Source organism: Chrysemys picta, chromosome 7 (genome assembly GCF_011386835.1).
Source record: "Chrysemys picta bellii isolate R12L10 chromosome 7, ASM1138683v2, whole genome shotgun sequence".
Taxonomy (NCBI): Eukaryota; Metazoa; Chordata; order Testudines; family Emydidae; genus Chrysemys; species Chrysemys picta.
In genome coordinates this window covers 44,215,574-44,239,204 of record NC_088797.1, presented here as the reverse complement: position 1 = coordinate 44,239,204, position 23,631 = coordinate 44,215,574, and the positions used below count along the sequence as shown (strand labels likewise).

General features: G+C 38.8%; 2 protein-coding genes across 2 annotated transcripts in view; both read right to left on the bottom strand.

Annotated features, from left to right (window-relative positions):
• Positions 1–245: 245 nt before the first annotated feature.
• On the bottom strand, positions 246–6,879 carry MUSTN1 (musculoskeletal, embryonic nuclear protein 1). Its single transcript, XM_005310145.4, has 3 exons — positions 6,502–6,879; positions 1,919–2,039; positions 246–822 (listed from the first exon to the last, which is right to left on the bottom strand). Exons 1-3 carry the CDS (start codon positions 6,508–6,510, stop codon positions 716–718), a joined length of 237 nt encoding a protein of 78 aa, XP_005310202.1. The 5' UTR covers positions 6,511–6,879; the 3' UTR covers positions 246–715.
• The window catches only part of STIMATE (STIM activating enhancer), a 111,734-nt gene continuing 90,021 nt past the window's right edge, over positions 1,919–23,631 (bottom strand). Inside the window, exons 6-9 of the mRNA XM_005310144.5 lie at positions 22,789–22,866; positions 21,938–22,087; positions 17,120–17,281; positions 1,919–2,039 (exon numbers count right to left, since the gene is read on the bottom strand). Of these exons, the coding sequence (XP_005310201.1) occupies positions 17,168–17,281; positions 21,938–22,087; positions 22,789–22,866 (342 nt within the window). The 3' untranslated portion in view covers positions 1,919–2,039; positions 17,120–17,167. The remainder of the gene's footprint in view (positions 2,040–17,119; positions 17,282–21,937; positions 22,088–22,788; positions 22,867–23,631) is intronic.

Here is a 23,631-nt window from a genome sequence, read left to right as displayed (position 1 = left end):
TGCATCCCCATATTCAGTGTTCTGTACATGACTGGGGCATCCAATCCTTTTCAATTTGATTCAGCTCTGTACAAATTGACCCTAATGCTCTGCACAATGCTCTCTAGAGTTGTGGATGTGTGGTATTCAATTTGACATGGTTGCATCTCACTCATTAGCAGTAAATAACCCATCCTACTCACCATAATCCTTAAGTAAAGTGTGGCAAGCAGAAGTACAGGAAAATATCAGGAAAAAAATACAGATAAAAATGAAGTCTTTTATCATGTTTTTGCAAAATTACGTGGTCAACTGTGAAAATAGCAATAGTATAAAAACATTTACAGTTAGAAGGAATTGTACTGAAATCAAATCCATATCACTCATTTATTTTAGTTTTTTTGCACTTAAGATTATATCGAAAATTGAACTAGATCACAGCTCTGGAACAGAAGTCTTAAAAAAACACATACGTCATTTAAGTAGAAATTGGTCATTACTATGCCAGCCTGTGTCCAGTGACCAGGTTCTTATTGAAACCATTACAGCATGTACAATATAGAAAGAAAATACTTAAACTTATAAAAGGAAGTTGTAGCCTACAAAATGAGTCCTCCTAATTAATGACTAATTTGAAAGTGATTTACTAGTGCAGCAATAAGTTTAGTATAAGCGACAGCAATTTGGGATTAAGTGTTACATTAGGAATCTTTGTCACACAGGTTAAACTTGGTTATCAGCCAAAGACACTCTTCGGTGGTTCTTCTTTAGGCTTCTCAAAGGCTGTTTCAACTCCTGTCCGATCTCGACTGAATATGGAAGGTGCCACAGAGCCCTCTTGTTCTTGAAAATGAAGAACAAAAGGAGACAATCAGTTAAAGATTTATGCCAATAATAGCTGTGCTGCTGGAACATGTACTTTTTCTGTGATGAAATACATCACCCCATTCAAATGCATGGAAATTCAGGACCTGTCAAGTGTACTCAGTGGTACAAAATGTGTGGGTTTGCACCACACACAGTTGGATTGCTCAACGCTATAGAATAGAGCTATTGTTCTGAATAATGTTGCAGACTCTCAAAGGCAGTGTAGTCCAATTGCCAAACATCTTGGCCAGTATCTTTAACTTTTCCCTCTGAGGAGAGATTCCCTGCAGCTACATTTGAAGCTTTCAAAACAGAGTTTTAAATTCGGAGTATGGGATTTCAAATTTAAACCCCATCTTTCCTCATGATCCCCCAATCCTAAAAAAAAGTGACAAACCATGAGCACCAGGTGAGAGAGATTTCAATCAATCAGAAATTTCTCTTCTTTCTCCCTGTTTATGTCCTGTAGTCCAAGCACAGCTAATATATTCCCCTGACATCCCAGGCATCTCCTAACATAGGATCAAATGCTCTAGTCCTGACTCATTTTTAAACTCAATGCTTATTCAAGGAAGACACACAGACATTAATTAGGGAGTAAGAACGTGGTTATCCCATGTTCCGGAAGTCAAATCCATGGCAGTACTTCACAGCCTGTAATGCTCAGTCAGTATAGTCTGGAGGCAGAGGCTCACTTTGCTGCAGAGCCTTTCACCTCATAGGTGGAAGAAGGGTGGGAAGCAGACCAATTCCTGCCCTTCCTATCAGGTGATCCACACAACCAGGGCAAAATATATGAGCATTATCGCGCCTGCATTTCAGCGGAGGGTTCTGCCAGCTTTACATTTATGTGCCTTAATGCATATACTGTACTCCTTGGAGACATGAATAAGCTCCATTTATTATTAGAAAAATTTCTTTTTGCTGTACACAGATGGAGATTGCCTGAATGAAACTAGTTTGGCTGTTCTTTAGAGAGCTTGCACTTCAGCTGGGATTATCAGTTAAATTCAAGTTTTACTTTGAAGATTGCTTTAGCATTTGTAGTACTGTAAACAGATAAGAGATTTACCACATTGCTTCATGACTTGGTAGGTTTTGGATTTAATTTGCTGGTTGGTGGAGAGCTTTCCTCTAGCCCCTTTGAGATCTTCCTCCTTCACTGGAGGACGCTTCTTTTTCACGGGGGCTGCCTAAAAATATTGACAGATGGGGAGATGTCAGTATTTCAAGTTACAGAACATATAGGAGACAAAGTTGCAACATATAGAACTGTTATCTAACACGTACTCCGTATTCCATCTATACCTACACTATATTGTACACACTAATGATCAGCGGCCTTGTACAGCACATACAGATAACAGTAGGCAGCTACATTGCCCACAGATGGCAAAGAAGAAAAAAAATGTGCTACCAAAACATTCATCTTCCTGAACTAGATGTTGAAAACACTTGCCCTAGTAACCCGAGAACCATTTTTACATTATAATTATCTTGAGATGACGTAACTTTTGAAAGATGGAGTAGAAGTGGTTTATAATCATATATACCAAATTTTGCCTTGCGCCTAAAGACCAAACTGGTAGTTAAGGAACCTGAGTCTAGGTTTGGGAAGTAAAGAGGAGAAGAAATAGAGGAATCTAGATCTCGACTTACAAGTATGAAGACAAGTATCAGAGGGGTAGCCGTGTTAGTCTGAATCTGTAAAAAGCAACAGAGGGTCCTGTGGCACCTTTGAGACTAACAGAAGTACTGGGAGCATAAGCTTTCGTGGGTAAGAACCTCACTTCTTCAGATGCAAGAAGTGAGGTTCTTACCCACGAAAGCTTATGCTCCCAGTACTTCTGTTAGTCTCAAAGGTGCCACAGGACCCTCTGTTGCTTTTTAAGTATGAAGACATATCCATTAATCTATTATGCTGAGGGAAAGATGTCCAGGAGTGTCAACATACCAACTGACAAAGTTGGAATGGTTCAAAACATTGTGGTAAAATCTGATGTAGGCATCAGACTCTTCACTGCAGAGTTAACTCAGGTGATCAGCACCTGGGTCTGAGCACCCAATTTAGTCTAGAGCTGGTGTGAGCAGCCATCCTGCAAACTGAGTTAGTGTAGTTACACTGATGCCACACTTACCCAGGTGTGTTGCTAGGACTTCCAGGGTCATCTCACATAGTTCTTAGCACTGCAGTAAACTGAGCTGCTCTATGATTCTTTCCCAGTAAATTCTGGGAGAACTTTTCCGTCCTTCTGGGCACATGGGGGGAATTGTGGGAAGATATTGGAAGACTACCAAGCACTCCAGTGATTTAGGCCTGGTCTACACAGGGTGGGGGTGGGAGAATCGATATAAGTTACACAACTTCAGCTACGTGAATAACGTAGCTGAAGTCAATGTACTTAGATCTACATACTGTGGTGTCTTCACTGTGGTAGGTCGACTGCTGATGCTCCCCCGTCGACTCCACCTGCACCTCTCACTCTGGTGGAGTACCGGAGTTGACAGGAGAGCGCTCAGCGGTCGATTTATTGCATCTTCACTAGACGCGATAAATCTACCCCCGCTGGATCGATCGCTCCGGAGGTAAGTGTAGACATGCCCTTAGCCTATATCTTCACTGCAAAGTGGGTAGCTTATCAACCCAAGGCAAAGCCTCACTGGGGCTTTGGCCTGCAGCCCAAGATGGGGCACCTACACTGGGTTGAAAGCACCACTAAAATGTTGGTCAGAGGTTTGTGTGTGTGGAGATTAGGGGCAGCACCAAAGTAAGAGTTTGGGATAACTCCGCAGTGAAGACATACCCTGAGTCTAAACTTTCTAAGTGTTCATTATTTATTTCTCTAGAATTTGTTTCATGCATCTTTCTACTGACTTGTGAATCAATAATATTTTGGAGAAAACTTCTGGTTGGACTTCATTGATCCAGATTAAATATAAAATTGTCCATAAAATTATTAGTCTTTTGGTAACTAAAAGCTCTCTCTTTCCCATCCAATCTCTTCTTTTGCCTTACCAGAGAGTTTGTATAATTTAGTAGTGAAAACCAAGCAATCAGTGGTATTGGCTACAGGTTCTGAGCATATTTACGTGTCTTAATTCATAATCTGGAGTGAATAAATAAATGATGAATAAAATCTCAAGTCCTACAGCAGAAACAGTTGTAACTGAGGGTTGCCATTTACCATATTTTTGAAAGTACTGTACGTTGTACAGATCTGATTTTTCTACCTAGACTTCTTCTAGCCAATGAGCATGGTAATAGCTGAATGCATCACCGTCAAAAGAGGAAGTTGTAGGAATGACACATTGGTCAGTGTCAGCCAGTCACACACACACCATTCCTGAAAGTCTTGCCTTCAGGGTGCTATTTCAAGGAATGACAAACATGATGCCACCACTCCCTTCTGGCATGGAGTGCACAGTGATAACTAACATACAGGCATGCAATTCAATTAGTCCAACCCCATCCTCACAAGAGAAGCAATTGAAGTATTAAAAACAATAGCCAAAGTGTTTGATTTAAGAGTAGTTGTGTATTATTTGAGCACCAAAAGCCTGACACACTGTAGCTATATCCTCTTTCCTTATTTTAACTTTAGTCAGTCATTGCTGACTGACTACAGAGAACTTATTTTGGTGAAAGGGGGACAATGGATGAATTTCTAGAGATTGGGGACCAAAAAAAGAGACCAGGTAATTCAGGGGAATGGATTCTCTTGATCCCAAGCGTGAGAATGATTTCAATAGTCTGTTCCAAGTAGCATCCACGCTCATGACTTTTGGCAGTGGGAAAGTTGGTTGTACTGGAGACTCTTGCATATTCTCTCTTGGCTACAAACACAGAAGAATGCCTCAGCATAGCCTGCGATCAATGTCACTGAAATTTACTGTGGGAACCAAAATGTCCTCAAGGCCTCTGGGGAAAATGTTATACAGCAGCCAAAGAAAGCAAAGGCATAAAAATTAAAAAAAAAAAAAATCCTTTTAACAGAGTTTCTCAGCAAATGGTTAGTGCCATTTGTTAACTGATTATTCAAGAGAGAGGCTAAGTATCTACTATAGGCACAGGTTTTATGTGCATGTCTGTATTGGTATTTGTCATGCAGTGTAAATTATTTCTATACCTCACAGCCCCACAACTGGACAACAAAGAGAGTAATACACAGGCCTTTTAGTGTGGGTGCAGGTTCTAAACCAGAACAGGGGGAAACTGGTTTCATGAACAGAGTGAGCATGAAACCTGCGGAATCCCTTCTTAAATCTTAAATGCCAGGCACCAGGATTTCCTAACTTACCATGGCAGAAATTATTAACTCTAAGGCTTTGTCTTTACTGCCAAAAATGGTGTGTGTTGACAGCAGGGTAATGAATGTGCATTAGCTATCCCACTGTAAAACCCTAGTGTAGTAACGCACCTGTAGTTTTTACCATGTGGTAGGTTGGTAAAACCAACTCTTCCCCTCCCACTCCCCCACAACCTGTAGTTGATCTCGTGGTAAAAGCTACCATGCCTTGTCTCCAATAGGAATTTACAGCAGGCGAGCTAAAGAACATTAGTTATCCTGCAGTAAACATACCTTTTTTGGCGGTGAAGACAGCCTAAGAAAAGAAGCTTTCAGGCCTGCTGGCACTCCGGGTATTATTGTGAGTGGCAGAGAGTAGAACTATTTTCAATTGCTTGCCAGTCACAAGTGACAGGATCTTAGCCAGAAACTATTCTTAGTAGGCACAACAATCCAGCCTTGGTTTATCTCCAATTGTCAATAGCACAAAGTGTTAGTTTACAAGATCTCCAACATTGCCTTCAAGTCTGTTTCACTTGGAATAAAGAGAATAAGCAGAACTGAATTTTTTCCTAATGCTTCTTAAGATTCTTTTCTCTAGCCTTGCGGTATTGCTCCTATAAAGCTTTCTTACCGTCTCAGCTCTGTCACAAAACACTGTCCATTAGGAAATCTGTATGCAAGTATACATTCTTTGGGTTCTTTATACATTCATAGCAATCTTGAAATTGAGCCACTCTTAGACATACTTTAAAATGCATAGGGGTGGGGAGTTGGAGAACGATTTTAACCTATTGGTTACATGGTACATTTGAAGTTAAGTGAGGACTTTGGGTCTTAAACATCTATTTTATCTTTTGTTTAGAATTTTTAGTCCTTCATACTCATTGCTTTTCTGTATTTTGTTAAAATGAAGCCTCATTTTACATAGGGAACAGTACACTTCAAGGAATTCTCTTCCTCAAGGAGATAGAGCAAGAAACAAAAAGTTAAACCTATAAACTAAAATCCCACATTTACACATTTCATAGCCTTTGGGATTAGCCTAAAAGCAAAACAGGAATCACCTTTACATTTAAATCTATCACCATATCTGCACAATCTAGAGAAAAAAAAATCTTTCCTTTTCAACAAATGTGGTTTAAGCTAAAAAGTATAGCTTACATTGTTATGTTAATTTGCAGTCATTCCAGTATAGGAGAAGTTGCTTTTTGGTCACTAGCAAAATCAATGATTTGAGAAAATTTTCAGTAACACTAGGGTTAACAAAGCATTAACTGTCAAACTACTTAACCAGAAGAATCATTAAATAGTGCAATAATTGTCAGATGTGGTGCAACACACCAGCCAACTTAATATCCTTCCATACCTGCGACATAGCTGGGGTGCTCACTCAATATTACTCCTCTCGGAGGCAGTTTTTCCCTTGGATCAGCTCCGAGTGCACTCTGCAGAAGCCTGGTTTTCTCTTGACTTATATAGACCATTAACATGAAGTCATTAGCTGGGTCATTTTCCCAAACCAGATCCCAGAATGATTCAGGTTGACACAGGCTGCTGTTTTGAAAGGTTTATTCTTAGAGATGACTGGGGTTTGTAGAATTTACTGACCTGCCTGCCTGGCTGGAGCTAGATGAAGCTCAGAACTGACAAGAGGAGACAGCTGCAGTAGTGAAACTGAGTGGATGGAAGCTCAGTCCACTCTACTATAACAAATAGTTCTTCCAGGGGAACCTGCTGGGGCTCTATTTATAACTTTAAAAGGCAATGCTTTGTTAGGGACTCTTTTCTGACTCTGTAAATGCGTCTGATGGGAAGGCTGACAAACAAATTTGGAGGGGGTTTGGTTTTTTACTCTCCCAGTGTTACCATAACATGTGTTATAAAACCTACAATTAGGAGTATGACAACATCCGATGCCAAATAACCTTACTTTTCTACTTAGGTCTCAGCCCTAATATTTTCTCTTTGTTATTGTTGCATTTCAAATACTTGATATTATTTGATCATTAGAATTCTTCCAATGTCAAAACTTGATTTCCTTGATGTTCCTTTGCTCTTAAGACTGCTAGTATTTTCTCTTTAGAAGGAATTTAAAAAAATTAGAATCCTCACAAGTGAAGAGAATGGGAAGTTAAGTGTTAAGTAAGAATGATAAATAACAAAGCAGGGTAGGTAACTATTTTTGTACTTTGTCAGCAATCACAAACTCTTACTTTTAAAAAGATGTCCCTAATTTTTCAGTGAAGAATTTTTATTTATAAGTTATAGCAAAAATCATTTCAAATTGTGTTCTAATTCTGGTTAGTAGAATTGTATTGTATTTATACTAAAGTTAAATTATATTCAGGATGGAAAAAAAGTATTTAACCTCTGTGTTTGGATCAGCTGCAGGTAAGAAACACCCAAAGTATAAAATCTGCAACTTGCAATTTTAAAATGCAAAGTTCAAATCTGTGATGCTACAAAAACATGCTTTTGCTATAAAATAGATATTTACTGGAATACTACTAATAGCTTTAGTTGAAGACAATTTCATTTGGTCTTTTCTCAAGCTTTGTTCATATATTGTTTAGTTTAACTGCCTGTGCTTGTTGTTGTTGTTTACTAATTATAAAAACATTATAACAACATAGTATAATCATCAAGATGTGGCAAATCACCACTTTACCTGCCATTCATATTCCTTTCCCATATCCTTTGTCTGGATTTTAGATTTAAAACTCTTCATGTGAGAGAATGAGACTTTTATGTTAATTTTTTGCCTGGAAATAATGAATTACTAATAGCATCATAAACACTCAATTATCTATTTAAAAAAAGATCAGCAGCTTAGTATAATAAAGACTTTCCATTCCTCCAAATCCTAAGCTTTTGCATCATTGTTAGAATCAAGTAATTCCACATTGGAAAATAAAACTGGTATCAATCCACTCCAGTTTTACCGTATTAAGAGATTTGAAAACTAAATCCAGGATTTTTTTTTAAATCAACAGAATGCATGACCTTACTGATGCAATTTATCCAAAGCAGAGTTTGAGATCACATTAAAAATGGTGATATAATTTTAATAATTGAAAGCAGTAACTGATCTAGTTAAGAATTCAAAACCTGCACTATGAAAGAAATTGTTTTGTTTCTGAATTTGATAAACACCTTATTTAATCTCATTAGGAATTACACCACCCAGACCCAAACAGGAAAATCTGTGCTTACCTGACAGTTTCCTTTTCTCAACTATTAAGATCCACAGACCAGTTACAATGGGTACTTCAAAAACAACAAGGAGTCTGGTGGCACCTTAAAGACTAACAGATTTATTTGGGCATAAGCTTTCGTGGGTAAAAACCACACTTCTTCGGATGCATAGAGTGAAAGTTACAGATGCAGGCATTGTATACTGACACATGGAGAGAAGGGAGTTACTTCGCAAGTGGAGAACCAGTGTTGACAGGGCCAATTCAATCAGGGTGGATGTAGTCCACTCCCAATAATAGATGAAGAGGTCCTCATCTATTATTGGGAGTGGACTACATCCACCCTGATTGAATTGGCCCTGTCAACACTGGTTCTCCACTTGCGAAGTAACTCCCTTCTCTCCATGTGTCAGTATACAATGCCTGCATCTGTAACTTTCACTCTCTGCATCCGAAGAAGTGTGGTTTTTACCCACGAAAGCTTATGCCCAAATAAATCTGTTAGTCTTTAAGGTGCCACCAGACTCCTTGTTGTTTTTGTAGATACAGACTAAAATGGCTACCCCCTGATACTTGACACCATGCAATGGGTACTTCAGGCTTCTTGTAGCTTGAGGGAAGAACCAGTTTTGCCAGTCCCTGCCAAGAGAGGAATGCCCAGCCCCCTGAAGCTCCCTTCAGATGAGACCGATTCCTTAGCCAGGATAATTCAATTCTACTTCCTAAATTACAGGTTGCATTAAGAAGAAAAAGCACAACAGTGTCTCTTGCTTCTGAGTATTGAGATAAGTTTTCTTAACAAAATAAACGTGAATCTTTGGATGTCAATTTTCATCTCTATTCTCAGTGATCTGTTTGTGTGTAGGGTGGCCAGATCTGTGGATCTTCTGATTGGAAGGAAGAAAATGTTCAGATAAACAAATTTTCCTGTTCATCATGCTAAGGTCCAGAGTTGGAAGCAGGATCATCTTTTAAATATGGACATTCTAAATAAGATGAATTTATATAATTAATATCCATCTTTTGCTGGTCAGTGAGGTATTCAGAACACTTCTGCTGAAAAATGGCGTTGGCTAAGCATTGGATGACCAACATGTCTCATGTGAACTCTGGTTCACTGATGCAGGTCTGTGCAGGAGTTCAGCATTCCCAACAGGCTGCACTAAGTAGTCAGTTTGTTTCTGAGCCACCTCATTTTCCTTTATGGCCGTCTTTATCTTCTGTTGACATTCTTCTGAGATGACACCTTATACCTAATAGGATTCAGCCTTAGCGCAGCCTATGATTGAGGTGCCTGGCACCATATATCTGTGTTTGTCATGAATCCAAGATACTCCAATCATGTCATTCTGTGTTTGATCAGGGGAATTTTCCAGGCAGAGGAATGGAAATGAGTTTCCCTCTTCCTTAAAGCTAGTATTAATATCAGCACTATCGTGGAAGAGGCTCTGGGAGCACTTGTCAGATCAAATAATAATGTTGGAGTTTGGAAAAAACCTACCATCCAGATGTAAGTGCACAATATGCCTGTAGAATGGTAAAAATGGGAAAGTGAAGATAAGCCTTCTTTAGGGACTTGCTCAGATGTGTCACATGGCACCCTGCTCTGTTACCAGATCTGAGATTAGAAATAGGATGGGGAATGAGAAGTATTATTTTGATGAAGCAGATGGGTTGTTTCATTCATGGCCTGACATTACCATGGGTTGCTTGATATTGGGAATGGGACAAAACTAGCTGTGATTCATCTGGAGCTCCACAGAGTACCCCCTCTGGGTAATGCCCAATGACATCATTGTGACCAAAATTGAAAAAGATTTGCCCCTTCCTCTACCCTGCCACCCCAATTAGTGCTAGGCTAACTTCAGATGGGGCTGGCTGAGAGTCATACAGATAGGTGAAGTCAGTAGTTGCCCTCAGTTGACTTAGTGCTAACACCCTGGATGTATTCCAGCTACCACTTGTAAAATGGTATTCCCTCTTGTACTTTGTGGACTGTTTCATATTTCCACATGACCTATAATTCTTTCCTACAGAATCTGGCAAGAGTCAGGATTATCAATTTACTTTTCCAGCAGCTCTGAGCCTTAGCTTCCCATAAAATTTCCCACGAGCTGGTAACTGATTAGCCTGAGCATCTTATCTCAGTGATAAAAAGCCCCATCTTATCTGCATGAAAGATGTGTCCCCACTCTCTTTTTCAGGGAGAAGCCCTTAGGCAGTGAGAGGGGCCCATACTTCCAATACCACCTGCCCATGTCACCACTATTTGTGAAAGCTAGTAGAGAGTGCTAAATGCACTTTATAATTTATTTTGTTGTTGTTGCTGGGCTGATGCTGCCAGAGAGTTCTCATTCCCAGAGGAAGGGCGGAGGTGACACCTGCCCAGGGCTTTATAGCAAAGTGGCCACTGTTTCAGGTAAAAATCTCCTAGTTAGAAATGGTGAATGCCTGACCACCAGGAAAGGGCCATGTTCACATTCAGTAGTGACACAAGGTTGAATTTGGACTGGTGCACACCTAGAACGCTTTTAGCCTTATAAAATAGATGTTGAGGAGGTAGATAATAGTAAATAGTAGACTAAGAGGTCCCTTACTGCCTACTTGTTCTTCCACACCTGGGCTGCTGTCTCCCTTGTTATGGACCCCTGGGCTGAGGGGAAGTGGAGGTCATGGCAACACATGCCAATCTGCAGCACCAGCTGGGAAAAACAGCCTGGATGTGAAGGTGTGGTACCCCAGAATGGCAGGTGGGGCCAAAGTCTGAAGCTTTCCTAGTCTTGTGTGTGACAGGAAATCCCCCATTCCTTTAATGCAGCGGTTCTCAACCAGGGGTTTGGGGTCCCCTGGGGGGCTGCGAGCAGGCTTCAGGGGATCCATCAAACAGGGCCAGCATCAGACTCACTGGGGCCCATGGCAGAAAGCCGAAGCCTGAGAGCCTGAGCCCCACCACCTGGGGCTGAAGCCGCTTAGCTTCGTGGGGGGCTCCCTGTGGCATGGGGGCCCAAGCAATTGCCATTTTCTACCCCCTAATGCTGACCCTGGCTTTTATATGCAGAAAATCAGTTGTTGTGGCACAGGTGGGCCATGGAGGTTTTATAGCATGCTGGGGGGCTCAGAAAGAAAAAGGTTGAGAACCCCTCCTCCAATGCAGCATCTTGGCTATAACTTGTGTATGGCAGCTACAGCCCTCTAAAGCAGTTCAACAATACTCCAAGGACTCTGCCTGAAAGTATCTATCTTCTGGTTAGATTTTTTTTTTTTAAACTATTTGTTATTTGAATCTCTAACTGTGATTCAGACTGCTGGCCTTCCTTCTCTACAGAGGAAGGATTTCTTCTCCTCACCCGCCACCTTTTTGTGTTTGTGCATGTTCAGAGGAATCAGCACAGATCTATGGCTTAGTTTCTGCTGCATTGATATGCCCTGAGGCACCCCATTAAGTTGAGCAGGGAACCTAACTAATTTTGTTTGTCCCCATAATTCTGCTTCAGATGGGGGGAGTGAAATTGGGCCCTGGGATCACTCCAAAAATATTTCCAAGGGGTTAGTGATCTTGCCCTGAAAGAGGCTGGGGTTGTCATCTTGTCTTTCCAACAGAGGTCCCTTCTGGATCTCTCAAAGAAAGTACTGGGGTTCAAGAATGGAATCCCCAGGAGCCTCTACCACTGGCAGGGATCCCACATGGACGAGTATTTTCCCTGTAGGCTACAGCCTGAGCTATCAGTAGTCAATCCCTAGGAGGGACGTTAGAGAGGTGGCAGCAGAGATCAGAAGCATGATTGCTGGTACAGCTCTAGGGACTTAGGTATGATCTTCCATCTAGTGGCTGACCTTGTGGCTTCACTCCCTTCTTGGAGATGAGGCAGGGGATCTGCTTGCCTCTGGCTGCTTGATTCCTACTTGGCTCTTCGTTGGTCATTGGAAGAGGGCCACGGTGACCCTGCTTGCAGCATGCTATGAGGGGGAATTGCACTCAGCCTGGCAAGCTCCTCAACCGGACACAAAGGCATGAAGCAAGAGAGAGCTCTTTCCTTTTTATCTTTTGGCATTCTTTGCTGAGTTTGCTTCCTGAAGCCTGCAGGAGCATCAGCCACAGCAGGAGCATCAACCTCCGAAGTGGAGCCAAGGGGACAGATAGACAAATTGAGCCAAATTAGTCAGAAATTTTCAATAAGAGATTGAAATTTGCCTCCGGAAAGCTCTGACTGAACCACTGGTCACTGTGGAAGCAAATAAAACATGATTGAAGTTCAAGAGGTGGGGCATTCCTCTGATACCAGTGACTGATTTCTGTCTAAAGTCCATAGGTCTGTTACAATAGATACTTTAGCTGCTGACAGCTTAGGGGCAGAACCAGACGCAAGTCTTCACAGAGAGTATACCTAAAAATTCATTTTGATTATTTCATGACATAGATATGTTATGTGTGTGTACACTCAAGGCAAAATCTGTGTAGCACAACCACCTTTGCACCTTGTAAGTGCAACTCTTTGAGAGAAATTTTAAATATGTACGACATTTGCAAATATAAATAAAATTTGAAATCTAACATCTCTTGTCTCTCCTTGGAAAATGGATCTTGAAATGTGTCAACATACTGAAACTAATCCCAATGCAGAAGCAAAAACTAATACCAGCAGATCTGAAGTTCAGTGCTTAAACTCTAAATAACAAAATGCATACCAGAACAGAAGGTAATCAACATAAAGGCACACTGAATACAGCTAATAAGCACATCCATTTTAACATAATAAGGGAGCACAGAACACATGTAAAAATCTGTAATAAGTCAAACTTTATTGTAAACCATTATACAATGTAAGTACCCTTACATCATATACCCTTAAACTTTAATGTAACACCACTGATTAAACAATATGGTTCAAACAGAGGGCAGCAGATTTGTCATTGTTTGCTGACATAAGCTCTACTCCCAATTTACTTATGAACAAATAAACCCAAAGTTCACTTTGAGACACACCCAAGCAAGACAAAAACCCAATTACAAAAAAGAGTCCCTTTTTTAAAGATGGTGTAGTTTTACTTTGTAGAACTGTAGTAGTCATTTTCAGTCATTGAAATGGAGACTAAATATTGTCTAAAAAAAGGTTACACAGCTGTGCTGTAGATCTACTTTGACCTGATGTGGCTGGATTTGTTCACTTTCACTACTGTTTGCTGCTGCAAAAAGCAGAGCAAGTTGCAGACTTGGGGTTAGTCAAGCAATGGCAGAAATTCCTTAAGATACTCAACCCTTCACTGCTAAGGCTGAACATTCCTTTCCCCATCAGGCACAGCTGGAAACGGTGCATACACTTGTTAGAAGACCTCTGGAACACTTTGCATTGTTTTAGTTAAGTTCACAACTCAAAAAGTATGAATTTTCCCTGAAGAAAAGCTATAGCACATTTTAGCCAGCAACATTAATATACAGCATTTTACTACATAAAGAAAGACAAGGGGACCTGAACGCATTAAAGCCAGAACTTTAAGACCACATATTAGATGACATGTCACAGCGCAGATATAACCAATTCATGTGTTGTAAGGTTGACAAGTTGTGGTGAATCTTGACCTCCAATATTTCTAATTTCTGCTCAACCATACATTTAAAGTTAGAATCCCTGTCTTATTTATTTATACACAAGCTTATTTTAATTAAACAAATTATGGAATAATGACTACCTTTTATAAGTACAGTCTGAATTAAACCTATTGTGAGTTGTCTAAAGGATGGATTTGCCACAGCAGACTAACATTTGGAGGAGAATCACATATGTGCTGCCAGGTCTTCAAATTATCATCATATGAACTCATTAGGGAATAGTTTCTCTTAAACTGTACTGCCAAAATACTCCATCTAACAGCAAAACACAGTGAAGCACTAGATGTTACATGTCTGGGCTTCAAAGAAAAAATGTATAAACTTGTAACTACTGCATGAATTCATTTTTTTTCATTTAAGACTTTTGCAAACAGGGAAATAATTTAATATTTTCCTTTTCTTCATCAAAACTAATGAGCAAAAATGTAACTTCTTGCTGTCACTTGGGGGAACTTTAAGAGTCCAGTATTAAAAAGAGGAGACTATATCAAACAATGCTCAAACAACCTTTTTAATAAAAGGTATTCATTTTCCATGTTATGATTGTGGGAATGTGAAATACTCAAGAGTCTTTGGCTAATAGAATTTCACTATGTCACAAGTCCTGTTACAATACCTATAAACCTCGACCCAGAGGTATTGAAGCACTTAAGGGAAAAAAGAGGGAAAAAAAGCATTTTTACCCTTAAAACAATCTGAAGAAAACGGCTCTATGGTGCTTTATGCCATCTTTACTAGGACAGTAAATATGAGGTCTGTACAAAAGAAGCTCATTTTACATGATTAAGGCCATTTGATGGTTCACAGACTAAACTTGACACTAGAAATGAAGCTCATTTTGATATTCTGCATAATTTGAACACAAGAAGGAAAAAAATAAAGCTCATAATTTGTGCGCTGTTCAAATGATCCCTAATGACTAAAGTGGATAGGTAAGTATAATATGGTGGAATAAAGAATGCATCAGCTGTTTTATTTCATTACCTCAAATAGAACAAGGCCTAGGCAAATCCCCTCAAACTCCTGACTAAAAATACTGAAGTTTGTGAACAGAGGAGATTAGTTCTTAATTCCTATGGGGGTGGCAAAGTTGTACTAGATATACTGTGCATTGAAGTGAATTTCTTAAATTACTGTACTGGAGAGGTTGAACCTGCCTGATTGTACAATAATCAAGACAAGGTGTAAATCAAATAAGCTGAAACATTTACTGAAAATGTAAGCTAATAAATTGATTAGACACACTTCCTTACTTCATACTTCAGAGAAACTCAAATTAGGCAAGTGTCTGTTTTCCTTAGTTTTTAGATTTACTGTAAGAAAAACATTAACATTTAACTTACTGCAAATATTATGTTTTAGCACACAGTAACAGTGATCAGGGGCTCTAGCTAGCTCAAATGTCAGGTTTGGTAAAATGTCCCTTTTAGTCAGCTGGACAGATTGAGGTGTACGGAGGAAGTCCCAGGACATTTTGTTTACCTCAATAGCCAAACAGTAAACAAATATCTGAATAGTGAAGGTGAGCAAGGGAGTACACAGTATTTCCGAAGGCCTACCGACCCCACTTCAGCAGTATTGATAACATACCCCATTAAGACCTACTAAATATATACAAAATTTAAAAAAATCTTTAAAAAGTTCTGAGCTGTCTTCCAGTGAACTTGTTTGGTTTTTTTTAAGGCTTGGAACACATCTGATGTCTAGATTTGCAACTTATTTCTGATCTTTGCCATCTTTTTGGCACATCACCTCATCCTACACAAGGCTTAATTGAATCAAAGAAAGCTGTCCGAACAGTAGCGACCATTTGGGAAATACACAAAGGAACAGGAGGTCACTGAAAACATGCCTACAAGGGTTCAACACCAGCAGATATATTTTCATTAACCACGGAAAGACGACACTGAAAGCCACAGACATCTTAGATGTAGTAACAGGTGCACTGTACCTCTCAGTTTTATTCCAAATAGAGAAAGGGAGAAACAAATAGGCTTTTTTTTTTTAGGAATTAAGGAATGTGTACACTGGGGAAGTATGTTTTAAAGCCTTCAAATGAAGTATTGTTATTAAAGGTCAACATTACACATTTATATTTTAATGGAAAAAATCTTAAGTAAAAACGCAACCCAGAGGAAGAATTATATGTATTAAGGTAGTGCTAAGAGCTCTAATCAGATCAGTGTCTCGTATGCTAGATCCCATATAAGGAATGTAAAGAGAGAATGTTCTGCCTCCTTTGGAATAGTTGAGAGGTACGGTCAGAGACTTGCAAGTTCTTAAGAGACAAATATTGATGAAGTCATCATTAGAAGTTCATTTCACAGATGAGGAAACTATCATAAAAATTTGTTTTCTTTATCTGCTAAAGTGCATATCGCCAATATGCAGAGAACATGTCCATTTTACAAAATACTATTGTTAAACGACGTTGCCAAAACCACACTTGGGGCTACATTTCTAGTTGACATTTGGTGGTTTCAACAGTGAAAGAAAGCTTTTCCCTTTGTGAAAACATCATTTGCCTTATCTTAATCAAGTGACGAGGATGAATGAGAACTTCACTGCAAATCTTTTGATCTTTTTCCACACAAAAAAGGGAATAGTGTCCTTCTCTCTGACAGAGAATCCTTAAATATAACAGTATGAAAATATAACTTAAATATAAAATAGTCAAATAGGTTAGAGGAGACTTGAAAAAAAATCTTTGTTCTGCCTATTAGTTCCATAGGTACCTTGTAGGAAGTAAACATGTACTTAAAAAAATAACATTAAGTTACAGCTTGTAACAATAAAACTATTCTGCTCTAGGAATTAATATGTTGCAATTGCCAGTTTTAGTAATGAAACACACTGGTTCCACTTAGTCAATCCCGATGCCTTTTTCCAGAATGTCTTGCATTGAATCACCACAGGAACCATAAGTGAGTCAACACTGAGTAATCATTTTTCTGTGGTCTTCTCTGAAGTGTCCGATACAAACCAGAATTTTAGTGTCTGGTCCCTCACAATGCTGTGTTTCCATAAATGATGAAAAGACGCTCTTGCATATTTGGTCAGTGTTTCTGTTGTGCAACTGAACTGGAATGCTTCAAACTACCTGCATCCTAATCACAGACCTGTTGCTGAGTAACTGTTAGTAAGAAAAAAGGAATGCTGTTGCAAAGTGAAAATCCACTGACCAAGATGATTATGCCACGAAACCTGCAAATACACAGGTCAGGAATGCATCATACAGGCAGCCCAAATCGATGCTTCTTCTTAACAGGCTTTAAGTTAGTCAGTCTCCGTAGGTCCTCTTCAACTTCTGACTCCTCCATTTCATCATCTGCTGAAATAAGGATCTAAAAAACAGAAATATAAATAGCATGCTTCAAATGAGAAAAAATAGAGATTGAATCTTTTCTTTGAATCTATTTTAAATAATTGATTCCAGTAAAATGCCCAATTATTCAATGTTTAAGAAAAGAGGCTTTATTAAAACTGGAGAATTTTGGATTTGTTAGTAATGCCAGGCAGTGACATGAAACCTATCGGACACTTTAAATATTACATTAGAAATAGAACTGTCGATTAATCGCAGTTAACTCACGCGATTAACTTAAAAAAATTAACTTTGATTAATTGCACTATTAATCGCACTGTTAAACAATAGAATACCTACCTATTTAAATTTATAAAATTTTTTGGATGTTTTTCTATATTTTAAAATCTATTGATTTCTATTTGCAGTGTTCACTTTATATATTTTTTATTACAAATATTTGCACTGTAAAAATATAATTTTTCAATTCACCTCATACAAGTACTGAAGTGCAATCTCTTTATCATGAAAGTGCAACTTACAAATGTAGATTTTTTGTGTTACATAACTGCACTCAGAAAACAAAACAATGTAAAACTTTAGAGCCTACAAGTCCACTCAGTCCTACTTCTTGTTCAGCCAATCGCTAAGAGAAAAAAGTTTGTTTACATTTACGGGACATAATGCTGCCTGCTTCTTATTTACAATGTCACCTGAAAGTGAGAATAGGCATTTGCAAGGCACCTTTGTAGCCGGCCATTGCAAGATATTTACGTGCCAGATATGCTAAACATTCGTATGCCCCTTCATGTCCCTTTCTTTGTCAGGGTAACAAGTCTTGTAGATAGGGGAGGAAGTGGTAGATGTGGTATATCTTGACTTTAGTAAGGCTTTTGATACGGTCTTGCATGACCTTCTCATAAACAAAATAGGGAAATACAACCCAGAAGGAGCTACTATAAAGGTGGGTGCATGACTGGTTGGAAAATCATTCCCAGAGAGTAATTATCACTGATTCACGGTCATGCTGGAAGGGCATAACAAGTGGGGTCCCGCAGGGATCGGTTCTGAGTCTGGTTCTGTTCAATATCTTCATCAATGATTTAGATAATGGCACAGAGTACAGTTATAAAGTTTGCGGACGATACCAAGCTGGGAGGGGTTGCAAGTGCTTTGGAGGATAGGACTAAAATTCAAAATGATCTGGACAAACTGGAGAAATGGTCTGAAGTAAATAGGATGAAATTCAATGAGGACAAATGCAAAGTACTGCACTTAGGAAGGAACAATCAGTTGCACACATCCAAAATGGGAAATGACTGCCTAGGAAGGAGTACTGCGGAAAGGGATCTGGGGGTCATAGTGGATCACAAGCTAAATATGAGTCAACAATGTAACGCTGTTGCAAAAAAACAAACAAACAAAAAAGCAAACATCATTCTGGGATGTATTAGCAGGAGTATTGTAAGAAAGACATGAGAAGTAATTCTTCCGCTCTACTCCGTGCTGATTAGGCCTCAATTCATAGAATATCAGGGTTGGAAGAGACCTCAGGAGGTCATCTAGTCCAAATCCCCTGATCAAAGCAGGACTAATCCCCAACCAAATAAACTGGAATATTGTGTCCAGTTCTGGGCGCCACATTTCAGGAAAGATGTGGACAAATTGGAGAAGAGCAACCACAATGATTAAAGGTCTAGGAAACATGACCTATGAGGGAAGATTGAAAAAATTGGGTTTGTTTAGTCTGGAGAAGAGACGACAGAGGGGACATGATAATAGTTTTCAAGCACATAAATCAGAGGGGTAAACTGTGTTAGTCTGGATCTGTAAAAGCAGCAAAGAGTCCTGTGGCACCTTATAGACTAACAGACGTATTGGAGCAGACGTATTGGAGTATTCACCCACGAAAGCTCATGCTCCAATACGTCTGTTAGTCTATAAGGTGCCACAGGACTCTTTGCTGCTTTTACAAGTACGTAAAAGCTTCTTATAAGGAGAAGGGAGAAAAATTGTTGTTCTTAACATCTGAGGATAGGACAAGAAGCAATGGGCTTAAATTGCAGCAAGGGCAGTTTAGGATGGACATCAGAAAAACTTCTTAACTGTCAGAGTGGTTAAGCACTGGAATAAATTGCCTAGGGAAGTTGTGGAATCTCCATCATTGGAGATTTTAAAGAGCAAGATATACAAAAACCTGTCAGGGATGGTCTAGATAATGCTTAGTCCTGCCTTGAGTGCAAGGGACTGGACTAGATGACCTCTCGAGGTCCCTTCCAGTTCTATGATTCTATGCTTTGGCCACCATTCCAGAGGACATGCTTCCATGCTGATGACACTCATTAAAAAAAAATACGTTAATTAAATTTGTAACTGAACTCCTTGGGGGAGAACTGTATGTCTCCTGCTCTGTTTGTTTTACTCACATTCTGCCATATATTTCATGTTCTAGCAATCTTGGATGATGACCCAGCACATGTTGTTCATTTTAAGAACACTTTCACTGCAGATCTGACAAAACGCAAAGAAGGTACCAATATGAGATTTCTAAAGATAGCTACAGCACTCAATTCCAGGTTTGAGAATCTAAAGTGCCTTCCAAAATCTGAGAGGGATGAGGTGTGGAGCATATTTTCAGAAGTCTTAAAAGAGCAACACTCTGATGTAGAAACTACAGAACTGAACCACCAAAAAAGAAAATCAATCTTCTACTGGTGGTATCTGACTCAGATGATGAAAATGAATATGCGTTGGTCCGCACTGCTTTGGATCATTATCAAGCAGGTCCCGTCATCGGCACGGATGCATGTCCTCTGGAATGGTGGTTGAAGCATGAAGGGATATATGAATCTTTAGTGCATCTGGCACATAAAGACCTTGTGACACCAGCTACAACAGTGTCATGCAAACACCTGTTGTCATCTGAAAGTGACATTGTAAACAAGAAATGGGCAGCATTATCTCCTGCAAATGTAAACAAACTTGTTTGTCTGAGTGATTGGCTGAACAAGAAGTAGGATTGAGTGGACTTGTAGGCTCTAAAGTTTTACATTGTTTTATTTTTGAATGCAGTTTTTTTTGTACATAATTCTATATTTGCAAGTTCAACTTTTATGATAGAGATTGTAATAAAGTTTTTGTATTAGGTGAATTGAAAAATACTATTTTGTTTTTTACTGTGCAAATAATAATAAATATAAAGTGAGCACTGTACACTGTATTCTGTGTGATAATTGAAATCAATATATTTGAAAATGTAGAAAACATTTAAATATTTTTAAATAAATGGTGTTCTATTTTTTAATCACGCAATTAATTTTTTAATCGCTTAATGGCCCTAATTAAAAAGTAATTTTCAAACATCAAAATGCTTTTTCATACTTCACCTTCTATGCAAGAAATAAATCAGGGTGCCCAAAATGTGTTTCTAACCAAGAGCAGTTTAAGCAACTTGCCATGAACACATTTGCAGAAATTGAAGACTGCAGCCATCATCATCTCTAATAGAGATATGGGCCCATAAAGTCTACAGGTATCATCTGATCTTAAAGAAAGGTCTTTTGACTCAAGAAAGCACTGCATAATGGGACCCCACAAATGTTCCAGTTGTGGGCAGACAGGTTCTCTGACCATCTTTCAGTGGCAGTTTTATTTACTAAACAAAAGAATTGTTACTACTGATAATGTAGAAAACGGATATTTAACAATAGTGCCAGAAGTGCTCATATACTCAAGGAAGCTTCTTGTCCTTATGCAAAATGAAAGGTGCTTAACAGAATTTTAAATAAGATTATCTTTAAATCAAGAAAATTAAAAAATTGACTTTTTGGCACCTTTACTTTCAGCGTAATTACTGAAAGTACCATATTCCACAGAAAAATGGAACCAGAGAGCAGTACCTGATATAACCATGACTCTTACACAGCTGTATGCTTCAGCTGAATGGTCTTTCATAATGGTTAAGTGCTTTTAGTTGGTAGCAATCAAAAGGAACATTTCTGATCCACCTTAATTAAGCTCCTCTGTTAAGGAGACACTGAGACTAGAACTGAGAGAATGATGTTCTCATCCTATCACAGTTGTTTAAAGTCAAATGCAAGGTTATTTGCAATGTTGAATGGGGAAGCTGCCATGGCACTTATTTGTAGTGTATAATCCTGTACACTAATGACTAGGTATGGTTTTAAAACTCTTGTAGACTCTTTAACCTCACAAACCCTCAAAAAAACAAAACATACAGAAACAAAAAACAAAAAACAAAAAAAAAAAAAGAAAAAACCACCAACCACCACCTGACATTGATCTTATGTTCAAATGTGTAAGATTTTTATCATAACAGATGAAATGTCTGTTTTAACAAATCTGAAGTCACCATTTTTAGACATACAATATCCTTATAAGATAGCCACATTAAAGCTGTAGTTCTCTGTTAACTGAATTAACTGACACCACAAGATCTAAAAAACAATCCTTTTGAAAATTAGCAGTAGCCTTTTGAGGGATCTCAAACCCCAGGAAAAACATCAGCAGCTTTGTAAAGGGTCAATAAGTGAAGTGAATTAGCAGTCACCGATTTATTCAATGGGGTTTTACGAACAAGTGCTCTATTAATACAAAACTAATCAAGCCTAAGATAGTGTTGTAAGTCAAGAGGAAGGGAGTTGACTCAGGTACAGCAAGTGGTGCATCTACATACTTCTGACTCTGACTCTTCATGTGATGCTGCTCTCCTGTATCGGACTTTACTTCCATTCCTTGAATCTTGCCCCACTTCCTTTTCTTCAAGTTTAGCTTTTGTCTTGCCTTTCTTCATAAGAAAGTTATCCACTACCCAGAACATTAATGCCTGTTAACGGGAAAATTCACAGTTCAGTTTTTCTTTAGGTCAGCATATGTGTTAGTCATTCAGACCTTGGAATGAAGTTAGGGAATAGTTGTACTAAGTGGGATTTGGCCAAATACTGCAAAATCCTGTACAGATTCAGTCACATGACCTAACATATACCCTATATCTCCTGAAACATAGCTGCCCTATTTCCTGCTCTTGCACCAATAAGAAAAAAGCTGCTGCTTAGTGGGCATTTTTTATTCACTCTTAATCTTGACATATGGATAGTCTTGCTTGGTCCAGGGCATTTCAATGGGATGATATTTTTTGGCACTCCAAACAAATTAATGCTTTCCTAAATAAACCTAATTTAACAGGAATTTTCTAACTGGTACAATCATATCTGTATAGTACATTCAACAATGGGCATTCTGTGCACCATTTCTGTGCCCAATGGCATTGTTGATTATAGATTTTATAGATACATAATCACTTTTTTTATACACACACACACACTCTCTCTCTCTCTCTCTATATATATATAAATATATATACACACACACACACACACACATACATACGTGTTGAAGACTTGTAACACCAAGACATCACCAAGGCACACTGTGCGGTACGGATTAATTTTAACAGATGGAGAAGAGGATGGGTGGGGGAGAGAAACACAAGTCAACCATCTCTGAAAAGCGTACAGTTGTACTAACATTAACAAAGAAGGGAACTATCAGCATGACGATAGCCAACTCCAACTGGGGGTTCTCTATAGGATTCCATAAAGCTACCTGTGAAAAGAAAAAGATCAAATTCAGACCACAATAGTATGTGTATGCAGTTGGGTTGGAAAGTGTTATAGAAAGTATTAGGCTGGTAGCCAGATGAATTAGAAAGGACAGTTTCATAGGAAAGGAATATAATTTTGTTAAGGAAGGTTTATAAATTGCATTTAGTAAACAAGTGGGGCTGACTGAAAGCAATCTGCCATCCCACTAATTTGTGATTACAGAAGGAATGTGATGACTTGTGAGTAGGTGAAGCAACCAGATACTACTTGATGAATTAATCACCTTATATTCCTAAAGAAAATGTCTGACACTGTATCACTTGGAGATTTAAATAAACTGGTCAGAATACTGTAAAATATAGTGTAAAAAAATCCTGTTTTATTCTACAGGGATGGTCTAGAACAGTGGTTCTCAAACTTTTGTACTGGTGACCCCATTCACACAGCAAGCCTCTGAGAATGACCCCCCCTTATAAATTAAAAACACTTTTTTTTTATAGTTAACACTATTATAAATGCTGGAGGTGAAGTGGGGTTTGGGGTGGAGGCTGACAGCTTGCAACCCCCCCACATAATAACCTCGCAACCCCCTGAGGGGTCCCGATTCCCAGTTTGAGAACCCTTAGTCTAGAACACCTAAGAGCAGTTATTCAGCTCTAACTGCTGTGAGTAATCATCTTGAATGTTAAATTGTGTATGCTGTACTAAACCAGACAATCCACCTAGTACCTACATGGCACTTTATTTCACAGTTTAGTTATATAAA

Coding starts and splice junctions, on each gene's coding strand:
- MUSTN1 (XM_005310145.4), bottom strand. Junction 823..1,918: donor CCAAGTCATGAAGCAATGTG/GTAAATCTCTTA, acceptor TTCATTTTCAAG/AACAAGAGGGCTCTGTGGCA.